Genomic DNA, 16,441 nt, shown 5'->3' with positions numbered 1-16,441 from the left:
GTCACGTTGCTGAATTTCTACCATCTGTTCCACCCGTCCTCTCAGACAAAGAGGTCTGTCGTTCTCCGCATCTCTCCTTGAAAGTATGGCTGCATCCAAAAGGCCCGCTTCAAAAGTATTCCCACTTTTACTGTAACTGCTTAAGGACCCGTTTGTCACTCATAGTCTGACCAGTGACCATGTCATCTCCTGAACCTCTGGGGACTGGGTACAGTAGACGTCTTTAGGCTGATGCATTACAAACATATTTTCTGTCATGCGAAAAGATATGGTGAGTGTAGATGATGGTGTTATAATGGAACACTTGTTTTACTGCACTGATTCAGGACTGTGGAGAAAATAAGGTATTGCGTTATACCAGTTTACGACATATTCAAAAGCTGTGCAATGTCACCAATGTAATTCAGCCCAGCGAATCAAATGTAATGTAATGCTCTTTCGGGTGCTCCCAGAACTGCTTTTACAGTTCATGGTCTAAATGGGGTTATATAAAAATCTGCAAATATATCCACATCATAATTCTACATAAAGTGTCAAAACCAATTGCAACAAAGCCCCATTATTGCTCTATGGGAGATTGGGAGTTGACAGGGCTAAGCTAAAGCCATTTGAGTTTATCTGTACAAGTCCTTCAGCCAAAGGAGGGCTTGAAATTGAGAGTCCTGATAAATGTGCTGCTCTCCTTTGGCTGCTGCATGACAGGGACTGACTGTTTTAGCACAGATCAGAGGTGTGGATCTTGTCAGTTTACTTTTGACTTAATCTACCAAGACACACGTCACTGCAATCCTTTTGCTGTGGCGAGACTGCCCTTAGCGCAGAGCAGGATTGGTTTAATACATAGTACATACAGCAAACCACTTATTAGCAAATGATACATTGCTCCCCATACACAGCCAGGAAAAACAGCCTGAAACGGCTGCAATGAATAGAACCACGGCCACTGACAAATAACTACAGCCCCACTGCTCACAGAACTGTCCATTTATTTACATGTAAAGGTAAGAATAATTACACTTCTCCAGTAGCCAGCCCTCCAGTTGGCCTGCTGTTGGCATGCAGTGGAGGGGATGGCTTTGTGTGCTGTGCAGTGGGCCTGGGGAGGGCCCTTCAGATGCTGCCTGCTATCTCATCGACCCAGAGCCTACTATGCTACACTGCACCCAGTACTGCATTTTGCTCTTCAAGGGGCAGCAGGCAGACTTCAAACTGTCCAGAAATACTCCATTGTCTATGTGTGTGTGTGCGTGCGTCACAGTTTTGCACATTTGCCTTGCATATCCTGCTTTCAGACTGTGTTTAAACCTGCTTTCATTTTGCTGTGGGGGAAGTAAAACGGATTTAAATTCAATGTAATAAATATAAACTAGCATCCTCTTGGGAAAGGATTTGACTGCTTAGAGGAGTCTGAAGCCTAAACGACACTAGTTATCATACATGTATCATAAAAGGACACAATATATAAAGAGTGATAAGTCTGCGCCTAAATCTAATCCTAAACCTATTCTATATTGGTCACAAGTCTTGCTACAGCCTTCAATTGTCTTTTAGCAATAGGTCTTTAACCTGGCAGATACGTCCCAGTGGCTGAAAGTGTCTGGACTAGCTGAAATGAAGGTGAAGTCAGATCAGGTCAGTGCTGGTAAGTCTGGTGACAGCGCAGGTCATTAACAGCCCTCTAATTCAGTCCCTGAGAACACAGTAATGTGGAGCGGGGCCAATGGAAAGTCAATCGAGTGTAACACTCTCCCTCTTCCAACCCAACCTCTCAGCCAGATTAGAGAGACCAGTCAGATCATCTCTTTAGAGAGCCAAGACATCCTTATGTCATCATTAGGTCTATTAGCAGCAGGGTACATGTTGAGTAATTCTCAGACCTCTGTTTGGGTGTAACGGACGTAAGGAGGATGAGGCCAAATTGAGACTCTGCTTACCTTAGCCTTAGGACCATATTTAGAGCACCTTGAATATAGGGCCCTGTGTTCTTCTCAAATGGTTGAACCTGTAAGTAAAGAGTGAGTCAATAAAGCCAGAAAGTACTCAATATCTCCTGGAGCATAAAAAATATAACTGAATATACACTGATTAAACTACAAAAGCAACAGAAGAATACATCAGTTATATCACACAAAATACATTCAATATATACAGTGTATTGTATTGATGTATTCTGACAAGATCATTGAGTTCTGTTTTTGAGGAGGCACTATCCTTTGACTAGGCCCTGACTCAACAAAGTAAGAACCACAGTAGCACTTATGGCCTCGAGCCGTATCACACTTTCTGTAGCCATGGGGGCAGTGTTGTGTAGACAATGAAGCTTGCTTGGTTCCTTGATCTGATCTACAGGCTATGCATCTAAGTAGTCTGTTTTGTATCGATAAGCAAATAAAATCTCAGTAACTGTTCAAACAACAATGTAGCCGTATCAATCCCCCCCACAATGTATTTTGTTTAGAAGTACTAACTATTGATTCCAGGCTAGTGGACCAAAACTTGTGTGAATACATTCAAGCAGCATATCAAACTAGCATAACGTTGTAGGTTACAACAGCAAGTATAAGAATATTTGCCAGGGCATATTGTTTCATTATAAATCTGATTATTTTACACGTGAGAAGCTAAAAGGTTATCTGGCTTGCAGTGTTTAGCCAACTTGCTAGAATGGGAAGACAGCAAGACAAGACTCTTTTTTGCGTTCACAACAAATAAGACAACAAGAATTCACCCAAAAGGGTATTTTGTTAAGAATTAATAACTCATTTTTACAGGCTATTGTGAAACTATAGAACTTGCTGTAGCCAACTAGCTAGCCATGTGCTTTTTTCTCAATGACCAAAACATTACGTTTTATTTTTAGTTGATATGGGAAAGATTACAAAAGCAGCATATCCAACTGAGATAATGTTTTAGGTTATGTTTGAGGTTATTTTTTAAAATTATAAATCTGATTATTTCACATGGAGATTTGGGAAGCTAAAAGGCTAACTAGTTTGCTATGTTTTTAGCCAGGCTAAACCCGCCAGGCTGCCAGCTAGCTACTAGTAGCAATGGAAGGCGACTCTTCCTTGTTTTCACAAAACGAAAAGACAAAAATAATATATTTTGCTATCACCCCCTTGTGAACGGGACCGGCGAGGATATCATGTTACCAAAAGGTGTCTGCTACTCCAAAAATCCCACTCCACCCACGCGCACACAGTGGAGCTTGTAGTAACCTTAACAGCTAAGCCCTGAGCTGGCAGTGTCAGCTGGATGGCCATTTACTCTGACTTATTACTGCTGAAAGGGCCCCTCCATGAGCCTCAGGGATACTGGCACACTCACTCAAAAACACTCACACACACACACACACACACACACACACACACACACACACACACACACACAGTGGTGCATCAAGGTCACTGAATCATGACAAATAACATCTGCCTCTGCTGCTGCTCCTGAAAGCCTCACCTGTGGATGCTGAATGGATAGCCCTTCAATGGGAACAATGTTGGCGTTCTCCTCATCCTGTGGCACAAAACAAAAGGCATAGAGTAAAGATATAAAATATACTAGTCATTTTCTGGGCTATAGAGGAGCATTGTTAGCAATAACAAATCTTTGCACAAGATTAGACATCGCTCATCTCAGTCAGCAAATAGAGAAGTCAATACAAAACAATCAATATGTAAAACATTTTGTTGTTTTTGAACAATCAATCAAATAGAGAAAGCATGCATACACGTTCACCCTTGCTAAAATCAATGAGTCCGAGAGATTGTGGCGGGTGAGACGTACTAAGTTTATTTCAGATTTAATCATTTATACACAACCTGCTCCCTGTTAAAAGGCAGCCAATTGGATTTTCCAATGATGCCCTTTGTAAAGTAATCAAATTATACAGGAAGAAACAGGGACAAAGTAAGTCTATTAACCTTGTCAATGTGCAGATTTACATACTTATAAAAATCAATCTTCCCCCACATTTCACCTGAGGATCGGTCTCAATGATATCAAAAAGACACTAACGATGATAAACCATGTACTGCATGTTTGTTTATAGAACAGAAAAGAGCTAACTTACGTCTTCGTTTTCATCTTCGTTCTCCTCTCTGACCCTTCGCGACTGGAAGGCAATATCAAACACAAACAAAATGATCTTCTCAGTCTTGACAAATCTAAATATGACTGCCAGGTGTAGAACTCAATCCCTGCAGAATAATTAGCATGATGTAGGGGAGGCAACTGAACATTCAAAGCTGAAGCAGACAGAACATCATAATCAGCATTTGTCACATAATTGCTTTGTGTAATTATTCCCTGTAAGAGCCATTCAGGTTATGCATCTATATCAAATAACCTTTTGATCTTTGATCATGGCTGTCTTCCCCTCTCCCTTCCCAGCCCCCTACAGCCATCTTCAAACCCTTACCAACTACCTATAGTGACATGTGACATGTGACTCTAGTGACAGCTAGCTCACTGGTCTCACAGAGATCCATGCAGGATCTAGGACTGTACAAAGGCTAAAACAAAAGGAGAGTTTCATGTCCTCAACATTACTCTTTGAAAAAATGGTTCCAAAAGGGTTCTTCGGCTGTCCCCATAGGAGAACCCTTTTGGGTTCCATGTAGAACCCTTTATACAAAGGGTTCTACACTACATGGAACCCAAAAGGGTTCTATCTGGAACCAAAAGGGTTCTACCTGCAAACAAAAATGGTTCTTCAAAGGATTCTCCTATGGGGACAGCTGAAGAACCCTTTAAGGTTCTAGAGAGCACCTTTTTTCCCTAAGAGTGTAGTTGTCCCATTTTTCTCCAGCCTGTGGCTTTAGTTTGGATGCACATCTCTTGTCATGGTCTCACCTACCCTGCCTTGATTGACAGCAGCCTTGCCCTCCTCGCTCCCCTCGTCCAGCTCATCATCGCTCCACTCCCAGTCTCCGTCTTCCGTCTTGTGCAGATGGCCGCTGGACCCTGGAACTCTCCTCACCTGGGCCAAACACAGCACAACTGTTAACACACATCATCAAACTGTAGGGCGGAGAGACAAAACACATTTAGTAGCATACTCCTTCAGAGGTTCTCCCACTAAGTCAGCACAACATCAAATGTTATTAATCTGTCTTAGATGAGTTTGTAGGATTTTAGAAATATACACTCATACTATATGAGAGTGCAGTTGAATTGATCAAACATTGCACAAACACTAGCTTGGGCTTGGATTCCTCTCTGAGAGTTTTTAAGGTCTACAAAACGGCTGCTATGAGCTAGCAGAAAACAAAAGAACAGAGAACACCAAAACGAAACACAGAGAAAACAAAACACAAAAACTCCTTAATAAGAAGCTAACTGTGGATGAATCTAAGCGGAAGCACCCAGCATTCTAGGGCTAAGTCAAAGAACATGTACCCTTCTGACGGCATCAAGTTCTTTCTCCGAACCTGACACAGAGCCCATGCTCCTGGAATTCTGCTCTGGCTCCTTGAGCAAAACAAAAAAGCATCAGTCCACTGTGTGTGGATGCATGTGACAGTTCAGTGGCCTGCATGTCTCTCTACACACACACACACACACACACATATACGGTACCATCAAGCTGTCTATGCCAAAGCATGTGTACAACTACATTTAGTACTATAGGAACAGGAATTTCAATATTTATGAGCATGCACATTTAGAGAAACATACAAACAGAAGATTAAGGTGTACATACAGGCAAATTACAAGAGCCATCTATAGATGCAATGACTCTAAACTGTATTATCTGTGTACTAGTGTGGGAAATCATTCAGTATTATATCAGTATTATTTTCCAACTTTCAATTACGTAACACATCCATGACTGCTGCAGCCGACCACCCTCGGTGTCAGCCTCTAGAAATAATCTTTGCTCAATACCTCCTGCAGGTCTTCCTATTAGGAGATCAACTAAGGAGCAAGGGTGCCCTCTGCTGGCCCACGAACAACTGCAGAAATCCTGTCCTTTGCCTAGAGATGCATGTCTTGAATATTACTATTTTGTATTCAACGCTGGTTGAATTAATACGCCTGCACAGCCCATGGTCCAATATGTACTTCTCTGTAGATTGTGATATAGCAGTCTACCCATGTTTAGAACTTCCCTACTGATGTAAAAATAGGTACCCTACACAATAAAACTCCTTGCATTTCTATTGCAAAATCTACCTGTCCTTGCTCCTCTGGGGAGCGACTCCAATGTTTAACAAGCCTATAGCTCATGGGAGCAGATTCTTAGAGCAGAAAAAGGAAGACAGGAGAGAGGGGAGGCTCAGTGAAGGGGCAGGGGGAGAGAGAGGGGGCAGGAGAGGAGAGAGAATGAGGGACGGGCAAGGGGAAGAGATACTCAAGGAGGCGCAGTGGAGAAATACTGAGGGAGGGGCAGGGGGAGAGGTTGAGGCAGGAGGGAAAGAATGGAGGGAGACTCAGGGAGGGGCAAGGGAGAAGGGAGAGGGGATACCTAGTCAGTTGCACAACTGAATGCATTCAACCGAAATGTGTCTTCCGCATTTAACCCAACACCCTCTGAATCAGAGAGATACTGTAAGAGAGGGCAGGGGGGGTGGGAGGCTAAGGGAGGGGGGAAGGGGAGGAAGGGAGTCTGCAGAAGAGGGCAGTTGATAGACTGGAACCCTTGGTCTAGTAGCACAGTTTTGACTACTCCTACAGTTTTGCTTCGGTACTGCAGCATAACTGTCACCTGACCCAGAAAGACAATTTCCATGCACGGCCACATAGGGAAGTAAGATTTGAAAATAAGACACTTTAGTCACCACATATGTGCACAAAACATCCATTGAATTACTCAAATAACTGTCGCTGAGGCCAATTTTTTTTTCATCACTCACAGCCGAAGATATTAACATTTTATATTCATCCAATGTCTGCCATGTTTTTGGATGACGTGACCGCTGCTCGCTCTGCACCCTGTGCGCACTGAGTGCTAGTGCACATGTGATGGTGGTCCGTATAAACTCGATGCAACTCAGATATAGGCGGTCCATGAATCGGCGTATGCAAACGTGAGTAGATTATCTTGAAAACAATGGTCGGACATCTTGGACGCAGTCTCCAGTTCTTATTATACCTCAGTGAGAGACAGACAGAGGGAGGGGGGGGGGGCAAACAGGGAGAGAGACTGATCTGGTCCATGATGTGGACAGGTCACAGTGTCCTGGGATGACAATGTTTCTGCTAGGTTTCTTCTCTGTGCAGGCTGGCCTGTGTCTGCTGAGTGGATAATGTGGGTGACTCTCCATACGTCAGAACAGCACACAAACAAACCATTCTATTATCACAGAGGCAACACAGAGGACACTACTCTATGACTCGCACTCCTCATCTGCAATCAAGTGAGACAGACTCAACACAGCTCCATTACTGTACGTACGAGCTGTGCAGTTACGCCAGAAGACAAAACTGTGATGTGTTCGCAGGATCAGGATTGGCTGAAGAGGGCATCATGATTACATTACAGCCTCAGAATAGAATACTAATCATTGTACTGTCATGCTACAATCAACCATAATCTCACATTAAACTATGTTCCCAAATTAAATCAACCCACACAATCTGAATGATTGGGACTGTTGTTCTGGCCAGCAACTGTCCACCCCTCCATCTGACAACTCTGTCACGAGTCACTTCCCTCTCTATTGACATTATGCTCTGCTAAATGATTGTTTCGCGCGACACCTCCACAGTCACCCATGCCCTGTCAGTGAATTTCCATCCAATCCGTTCACCCTGATCTTTTTGCCTTCTGGGAATAGGAGGATGATGGCGTACCAAACATCAGCCTTGCCTGCCACACTGCTGCATCCCAGTTAGCTGTGACCGCAAGGCAACTGAGCATGCAAATGGTGTGTTTAAGTGCACCTCTCAGTTACCTAACCATTCACGTTAAATCCCATTTGTCTTTGTCTGCCACTTGCAGTGAGCGTCTGAGCGACATTACAGACCACTAATGCATGAGTTGTCAGCACATCCATTCTGCATGACTGATATTGTTCCAGCAGTGGACCATATTTGCAGCCACCCCCACAGAACAGTTTGAGCACAAAGTGAATGAAGTGTTGAACAGAGAGAGAGAGAGAGAGAGAGAGAGAGAGAGAGAGAGAGAGAGGACACTCGATGTGTGTTGACTGGGGGAGAGTGTCCTGCCAAACCTTAGCATACTTTGTTCATAATGTTTAGTCAATATTGGGATTGCTTTAATGGGAATTATGTTTGTTTAGACATTACCCTTTTGGCTCTCTGGGTTATGTTCGGTGCTCTGCATAGCAGCTTTTCAATCAGATACTCTCTGTTCTGAAAATGAAAATCACATCCCGCGTTAAAAACATCAACCTACCAACTCTTTACCCCACAAATAGAACAGGTACATTTCTGGTGGGAAAAGCATACCTTGGCCTTCTGGAAAAATTTACATTTCAAAAGTTCTGTTGCTGTAGGCCTAAAGAGAAGCAAAATATATGGAGATATAAGAACACATAAAAATCATTGGCCTGGAACTGAATGTACGATTCCTATAATCGGTCTGTGTGAGAATATATCTTATTGTGTGGGTATGGGTGAGACCACTAAACATGACAACTGTATTTCAGGACTCTCTTGTAGAAGTGGATGAAGCTCTACAGAGACTCGATCACCACCCAAGGCCATCAGAGTGACAGACTCCACAGATATACAGTGTAGGTCTAATGCAGTTCACAAAATGGCAGACAAGTACAAACCTCTTAGCAGGCTCCTTCTGAAGGCACAGGGTTATTAGCTTCCTAAATGATTTCCCATATTTTTTCAGCATCTCTTTATCCTCCACACCCGTGTCTAGGGTGGGGGGATCATTCTGTAAGGTCAGCATTAAGACCTGGGAAGAGAAGAGGAAGGGTCAAAAACATGCATGTGGTCTCTCAGTAGTTACATAGACACAGGGTAGAAATCTGCCTTTCATGGTTCATTAGTTAAGATGTAGGCATATTCCACTGGCAACTGGATATACAGTGATCAGGCTCACCTTCATGGGTGGGTATCGGTGGTAAGGTGCAGACCCTGTGGCCAACTCTATGGCAGTGATTCCAAAACTCCAAATGTCGGCTTTGAAATCATAGCCTCGTACCTGTGGGCATAGCAGCACTACTGTTAGTAGTGTACAGTCTATGTGCAAACAGCTAGTAGATGTTACTAAAATTGGCCACAAGACAGTCTCACCTGTTCCATTACTTCAGGAGCCATCCAACATGGTGTGCCCACAAAGGTCTTTCGTACTTTGTTTCTGGTCATATCTCCTCCAGTGGCCAAAAAGGCACTAACTCCAAAATCTATTGGGAAATATGTATAAATCAGATGAAATGCATTGATGTAATGTTATACCTAATTAACTTCCTATATAAAGGAATATATTAATGCTATGCAGTATTTTCACAACTATTTCATGTTCTACACCTAATACAAACTGTGCACACAACACCTTCCGTTGCATTCCTGATAGACAGATTTTCTTTCGAGTGTTTGTTGGCTAAAGGTTGTCCAACTATATGACAGAGACCGTAGGCCTCTTGTGATTTATGATGGGAGACCTGTTTGACTACCTTTATGTTAGTGTTATTCAGTAAATATTCTAAACTGCCATGATTTCCGCTAGCTTAAAAACTATATTCATCTTTGCCATTTTACAAGTCTACGTCTACTTTTGATTGGGGAAGTCTGGCGTTTTGTCTATTATGCTGTTGAATTAACTGAATGTATGGAAGCATCATAAAAAGTCGTATATAACTGTGGCAGTGAGTGAGCTGTGAGAACAGAATGTGACAGGTGAAGATGGGGTGAAATAGTGACATTACTCACACACCTGCAATCTGAACAGAGCCGTCCTCTCCCAACAGGATGTTCCCAGCCTTCACATCCCTGAAGTCACAAACAAATACACACAGCAAAAACACCCCGGTCATGCCCCAACAGTATCGATCTATGTAAGTGGGGCAGCATCGATTGCATCCATGTGTGTACATTTGTTTTGCAGCCTGATGTCATTTGGAACACAGACCAAGGGGGTAATAGTGGTTTAGTTTTTAATGACCTTGACATCCAGGTAAGTAAAAAAAACAACAAAAAAACACAACCTATGTGTGATCAAAGGGAAGTTTGAAACAGAATAGTCAACACAATTTATCTACCACTATGTAACTCCTAGATTACATTTTATAGATTCATATTTTGGAACTTTTATATTCGATCTTACTTAAAAAAATATATATATATATTAATGTTTCAAACTCCAGGGTTTCTTACCTGTGAATCTGTCCATTTCTGTGCAGGTAGTCCAGTCCCTCAAGGACCTCTTTCAGTATTGTTGCAATGATGAGCTCATCTAGAACTCCATTTTTGTGCTCTCCTCTGCTAAAGGTATGCTTTATTATATCCAACATGGATCCTAAAAAGAGGAAGCAGACAGAAAAACAGAGTGCCCACAATGCCCAAGGCTGATATGTCATTACATGTCAACTATTCAATTTAATCATTCTGCCTTAAGCAAGTTTGTTACAGTTGAAGTCGGAAGATTACATACACCTTAGCCAAATACATTTATACTCAGTTCTTCACAATTCCTGACATTTAATCTGAGTAAAAATTCCCTGTCTTAGGTCAGTTAGGATCACCACTTTATTTTGTGAATGTGAAATGTCAGAATAATAGTAGAGAGAATGATTTATTTCAGCTTTAATTTCTTTCATCACATTCCCAGTGGTTCAGATGTTTACATACACTCAATTAGTATTTGGTAGCATTGCCTTTAAATTGTTTAACTTGGGTCAAACGTTTAGGGTAGCTTTTCACAAGCTTCCCACAATAAGTTGGGCGAATTTTGGCCCATTCCTCCTGACAGAGCTGGTGTAACTGAGTCAGGTTTGTAGGCCTCCTTGCTCTCACACACTTTTTCAGTTCTGCCCACAAATTTTATCTGGGAATGAGGTCAGGGCTTTGTGATGGTCACTCCAATACCTTGACTTTGTTGTCCTTAAGCCATTTTGCCACAACTTTGGAAGTATGCTTGGGGTCATTGTCCATTTGGAAGACCCATTTGCAACCAAGCTTTAACTTCCTGACTGATGTCTTGAGATGTTGCTTCAATATATCCATATAATTTCCCGCCTCATGATGCCATCTGTTTTGCAAAGCACCCCCACAACATGATGCTGCCACCCTCGTGCTTTACGGTTGGGATGGTGTTCTTTGGCTTGCAAGCCTCCTCCTTTTTCCTCCAAACATAACAATTGTCACTATGGCCAAACAGTTATATTTTTGTATCATCAGACCAGAGGACATTTCTCCAAAAAGTACAATCTTTGTCACCATGTGCAGTCGCAAACCGTAGTCTGCCGTTTTTATGGCGGTTTTGGAGCAGTGGCTTCTTCCTTGCTGAGCGGCCTTTCAGGTTATGTCGATACAGGACTCGTATTACTGTGGATATAGATACTTTTGTACCTGCTTGCTCCAGCATCTTCACAAGGTCCTTTGCTGTTGTTCTGGGATTGATTTGCATTTCTCGCACCAAAGTACGTTCATCTCTAGGAGACAGAACGCGTCTCCTTCCTGAGCGGTATGACGGCTGCATGGTCCCATGTTGTTTATACTTGCGTACTATTGTTTGTACAGATGAACGTGGTACCTTCAGGCGTTTGGAAATTGCTCCCAAGGATGAACCAGACTTGTGGAGGTCTACAATTTTTTTCTGAGGTCTTGGCTGATTTCTTTTGATTTTCCCATGATGTCAAGCAAAGAGCCACTGAGTTTGAAGGTAGGCCTTGAAATACATCCACAGGTACACCTCCAATTGACTCAAATGGTGTCAATTAGCCTATCAGAAGATTCTAAAGCCATGGCACAGTCAACTTAGTGCACAGTCAACTTAGTGTATGTAAACTTCTTATCCACTGGAATTGTGATACAGTGAAATAATGATAAGTGAAATAATCTGTCTGTAAACAATTGTTGGAAAAAATGATGTGTCATGCACAAAGTAGATGTCCTAACCGACTTGCCAAAACTATAGTTTGTTAACAAGACATTTGTGGAGTGGTTGAAAACGACTTTTAATGACTCCAACCTAAGTGTATGTAAACTTCCGACTTCAACTGTGCCATCTTCAATATTCATCCCAGCCATTTACATGGTGGGATGCCACTGCACATAGGTCTACAGTAAACTGGTCCAATGGATGGACAATTACTTGTTGACATTTGATGAGATCAATGTCCCGACATATGAAAGGACTCACAATGTAGTCCATAACAGTGTTTATGTGTTATGTTATTTTGGCCACTTTCAATGCTTAGTGTGGAAGTAAAAAAGAGATGGCAGCTATATTTTGCTAAGGTGTTGAAGGTAAAAGCTTACCTCCACTCAGAAGTTTCATGACTAACCAAAGTTCATCCTTTACCACAAATGAGGTGTAGTAGGTGACAACATTTGGATGGTTGCATTGGCTCATGGCTTGAATTTCTTTCTATTGTATGAGAGGAAAGAGGGACACATGAGACAAAATAAAGTCAACAACTTTTGACAACCTTTCTTATAACGAGGATTGTTCATTTGTCATTTACTTCACTAAAGATTTCAAATAAATTACTGCAAATGATTTTCCAAATATACAAAGTTATAGTTTACCAAATACTTAATAATGTCAACAAATACTCATTTCTTATTCAAATGGACACTTTAGTGTAGCACAGCCCTCACAGATCCTACTCAGTCTCTAGTACACACACACACACACACACACACACACACACACACACACACACACACACACACACACACACAGGAGAGAATACCAAAGTAAAATTACTGCTCAATCAGGAAAGTGTGGGCCAGAGGAGGCCATAGGCACTGTGGACACACACAATGAAGATATAGCCTTTATTTATTGTTATGCTCACCAATAGCTCATCCATGCTGGTCTGGCATTTCTCCAGGTTTATTCTCTTTATGGCCACGCGTTCTTGTCTGGGAGTGCAGAGGGCAGCCTGCACTACGGCTGTGGCCCCACTGCCTGGAATCACAGACAAATAGGGGTGCAATTAAGAACCAGGACAGGAGACAGTACAGTAACATCAAAAGTGACCAAGGTGAAAAGTATAAGGGATCATTGACACATGCAGGATCATTGTTGGTCTGTTTGGGATATTTATCCCTTTTTGTGACATTTAAATGATAAATAATGTGACTGCAAAAACAATTCAGAGCACCATTGCACCAATACAGTATGTGCAAACATATTTTCCAATCATATGCTAAATCCTATGCATAACAGTCAGTGTATCCAAGACAACTTTGAGAAGGGGGGGTTGAGTGAAGAACCAGGCAACGCTAAGCTATAGTTATGTTGTACTAAGAATGTGACACAGTACATACCATGCCAACTGCTGGTGACAGGTAAGGATGAGAGGAGATCGGACTGCTCAACAGTTGATTATATGCACAGGACAGATGACTAACTAGCCACAGGAGCTCTTGGCTGTAGTAATGCTATCCCTTATCAGCACTGATTCGGTTTTCTTTAGCTGTCGGTGTCAGCTCATCTATATGCAAAATTCATATTCATCCCTCTGGACAAAAGCTAATTAGACAGATCCAAATGTCTCCCACAGTTTGCACATGACAGAATTCTTAAATGAGCAAAAAAAGCTTAAGCATTTGGGAAATGAACATGAATAAGTGCATTATAGGCCTACCAAATGAAGTCTGATGTTAACACCAGTAGAGAGAGGGTGTGGAGAGTAATGCTGACCAGCAGCGAGTGAGCTCAGTACTGTAACACTGTAACCGGTTCTATAACTCCTTGATGTAACCTAATAGAAGTGCAAATAAACCTCGATGACCTACGAAACTTGACTGATGTGCTGAAACAATAAACTAAACATTCTTTTCCACTGTAAATGGTCATATTGCTTCCTACTCCTATAGGCTCACTAATATTTATAACGGTGCTTGGTGAGGCGGGGCAATGTATTAAAATGTATTGAATTATTTTTTACAACTATCATAATAAAATTGGCATGAGAGGCTATTGGTCGAATGGGCTGTTTGTGATTTATTGTCCAGAGCAGTCGCTAATCTGTGACAACAATTTGTTCTTATAAATAGGAAAAAATGTGGCATAACCAAATAACAATACTCACCATAAATCACCACAAAAGGCCTAAAATAATAATAATAATATTAATAATAAAATGGGACTTTTGATGTAAGAGTAGACCCTCTGTCTAACTTCAGAGTTGGCATGCAACTGAATATCCCTGCTCTACTCAACGACACCATGCCATTCCCGTGAGGGCTGCAGGTGCACGATCAAGACAATTACATGCGATTTTCATTCAGATGATCCATACATAGACACATCTATTTCAATATTGCCTAGTGGACACGTGCCATAATTGAGCATCGTTCGGCATAGAAGAAATCGACTGCGTTAAAAACGCATTTACATGAAATGGCATTCCTACCCATATACATATAACTTTACCGTGACTATAAATATCTCTCTATGTGATGAAAAAAGTGGTTTCCTCTAACAAGAAGAAGCAAATTGGGATTGTTAACATCCGCATTGCAAAGCATTACAGAGACGCTGCTGAATATGAAAAAGCCGGTAGGCCCTCGTCGTCATTCACCACTGATAACCGCCCGAGCCATATCCATGACAAAACATTACATATAAACAATATAATCATATCAAGAGGTAGCCTACTAACCGATGACTTCCTGTAACTCGTAAGACTCCCTGGTAATTGGCCAGCTCATTGTCAGCACTGGTTGCGGATTCTGGACAGGAGCAGGAGATCCGCCTTGCTCCGCCATGATGCTGCTGCTGCTACTGAGCTACTTAGCGACCTCAGACCTTCACCTCCTGACTACAGAAGTGTCAGCTGCTGCGGAGAATTACTATGGCCTGCGATGAAAACATCCGGAAATAACCGTGCAACTTTCACCACAAAAAGGCGGAATTAAATTATAACGCAAAATCATGTCCAAAAACGTGCACTTGAATTTGTGATAGGCCTATAAAATTTGGTCGTTTTAGAACAATTTTCAATTCCAAAAGTGAACGTTTTGTTTTTGTAGTCGCCAAATCAAATAATGAATCAATCAAATAAATTGCCTATTTGTTAATAACTTGATAATAACTTAATTTGAACCAATTCAGTTGTTTTAAGCCTACGGCATTTCAGCTTTGGTTACCGTTTTGCCTGGATGTTAGATTTGTTGCAGATCTATTTTGGATCACGCAGTGATGAAAATGTGACATTCTATCCTGGATCATGAAAGTTGCTACAAAGGATCACAGTGACCACTAATCAAATATGTCCACTAGATGGCAATATTATACCTTCAATCACATACCATGGCCATATAGACTTCTGTACTCCTGAGAAAACTGCTTAGACTAATAAAATAATGTTAGCCTTTTAATGAATATAAATGAAATGAAAATAATTATTAAATGTACATTAGCCTATGTATTTACACTTATCTATTCATTTATCCTATAATAACGTCGACATTGACAATTAGCCCACCGTTGTCCGGGTTAGGGTTTGGCCGGGGTAGCCCGTCTAGCATCACTTCTCTGGACGGTTCTGACTTAGAATATGTGGACAACTACAAATACCTAGGTGTCTGGTTAGACTGTAAACTCTCCTTCTAGACTCACATTAAGCATCTCCAATCCAAAGTTAAATCTGGAATTGTCTTCCATTTCGCAAAAGCCCCGCCTTATCTCAGCTCACTGGTCACCATAGCAGCACCCACCCGTAGCACGTGCTCCAGCAGGTATATTTCACTGGTCATCCCCAAAGCCAACTCCTCCTTTGGCCGCCTTTCCTTCCAGTTCTCTGCTGCCAATGACTGGAACGAATTGCAAAAATCACTGAAGCTGGAGACTCATATCTCCCTCACTAGCTTTAAGCATCAGCTATCAGAGCAGTTTACAGATAGATCATTGCACCTGTACATAGCCCATCTGTAAATAGCCCACCCAACTACCTCATCCCCATATTGTTATTTTTTGTTTTGCTCCATTGCACCCCAGTATCTCTACTTGCACATTCATGTTCTGCACATCTATCACTCCAGTGTTTTTGCTAAATTGTAATTATTTCGCCACTATGGCCTATTTATTGCCTTACCTCACTAATTTTACTTCATTTGCACACACTGTATATAGACTTTTCTTTTGTGTTATTGACTGTACGTTTGTTTATCCCATGTGTAACTCTGTGTTGTTTGTGTCGCACTACTTTGCTTTATCTTGGTCAGGTCGCGGTTGTAAATGAGAACTTGTTCTCAACTGGCCTACCTTGTTAAATAAAGGTGAAATAAAAATAAAATGAATAAAATATAACGTGTCTTCTGCTATGAGTGTGCTGGTCAG

General features: G+C 41.7%; 1 protein-coding gene across 2 annotated transcripts in view; it reads right to left on the bottom strand.

Annotated features, from left to right (window-relative positions):
- LOC129821299 (STE20/SPS1-related proline-alanine-rich protein kinase-like) overlaps positions 1 to 15,323 on the bottom strand; it is a 29,950-nt gene extending 14,627 nt beyond the window's left edge. Inside the window, exons 1-15 of one of the 2 annotated variants that reach the window (XM_055878798.1) lie at positions 14,763 to 15,323; positions 12,948 to 13,060; positions 12,406 to 12,514; positions 10,300 to 10,441; positions 9,860 to 9,915; positions 9,220 to 9,329; positions 9,026 to 9,127; positions 8,745 to 8,878; positions 8,416 to 8,464; positions 8,254 to 8,319; positions 5,401 to 5,472; positions 4,859 to 4,981; positions 4,073 to 4,114; positions 3,460 to 3,516; positions 1,935 to 2,002 (exon numbers count right to left, since the gene is read on the bottom strand). In XM_055878798.1, coding sequence (XP_055734773.1) covers positions 1,935 to 2,002; positions 3,460 to 3,516; positions 4,073 to 4,114; positions 4,859 to 4,981; positions 5,401 to 5,472; positions 8,254 to 8,319; positions 8,416 to 8,464; positions 8,745 to 8,878; positions 9,026 to 9,127; positions 9,220 to 9,329; positions 9,860 to 9,915; positions 10,300 to 10,441; positions 12,406 to 12,514; positions 12,948 to 13,060; positions 14,763 to 14,868 — 1,349 coding nt within the window. In that variant the 5' untranslated portion in view covers positions 14,869 to 15,323. The remainder of the gene's footprint in view (positions 1 to 1,934; positions 2,003 to 3,459; positions 3,517 to 4,072; positions 4,115 to 4,858; positions 4,982 to 5,400; positions 5,473 to 8,253; positions 8,320 to 8,415; positions 8,465 to 8,744; positions 8,879 to 9,025; positions 9,128 to 9,219; positions 9,330 to 9,859; positions 9,916 to 10,299; positions 10,442 to 12,405; positions 12,515 to 12,947; positions 13,061 to 14,762) is intronic. The other variant, XM_055878799.1, reaches the window with a different exon arrangement.
- Between the last annotated feature and the right edge of the window lie 1,118 nt (positions 15,324 to 16,441).

Source organism: Salvelinus fontinalis, chromosome 23 (genome assembly GCF_029448725.1).
Source record: "Salvelinus fontinalis isolate EN_2023a chromosome 23, ASM2944872v1, whole genome shotgun sequence".
In the NCBI taxonomy this organism is placed as follows: Eukaryota; Metazoa; Chordata; class Actinopteri; order Salmoniformes; family Salmonidae; genus Salvelinus; species Salvelinus fontinalis.
This window is presented reverse-complemented; position numbering and strand designations above follow the sequence as displayed.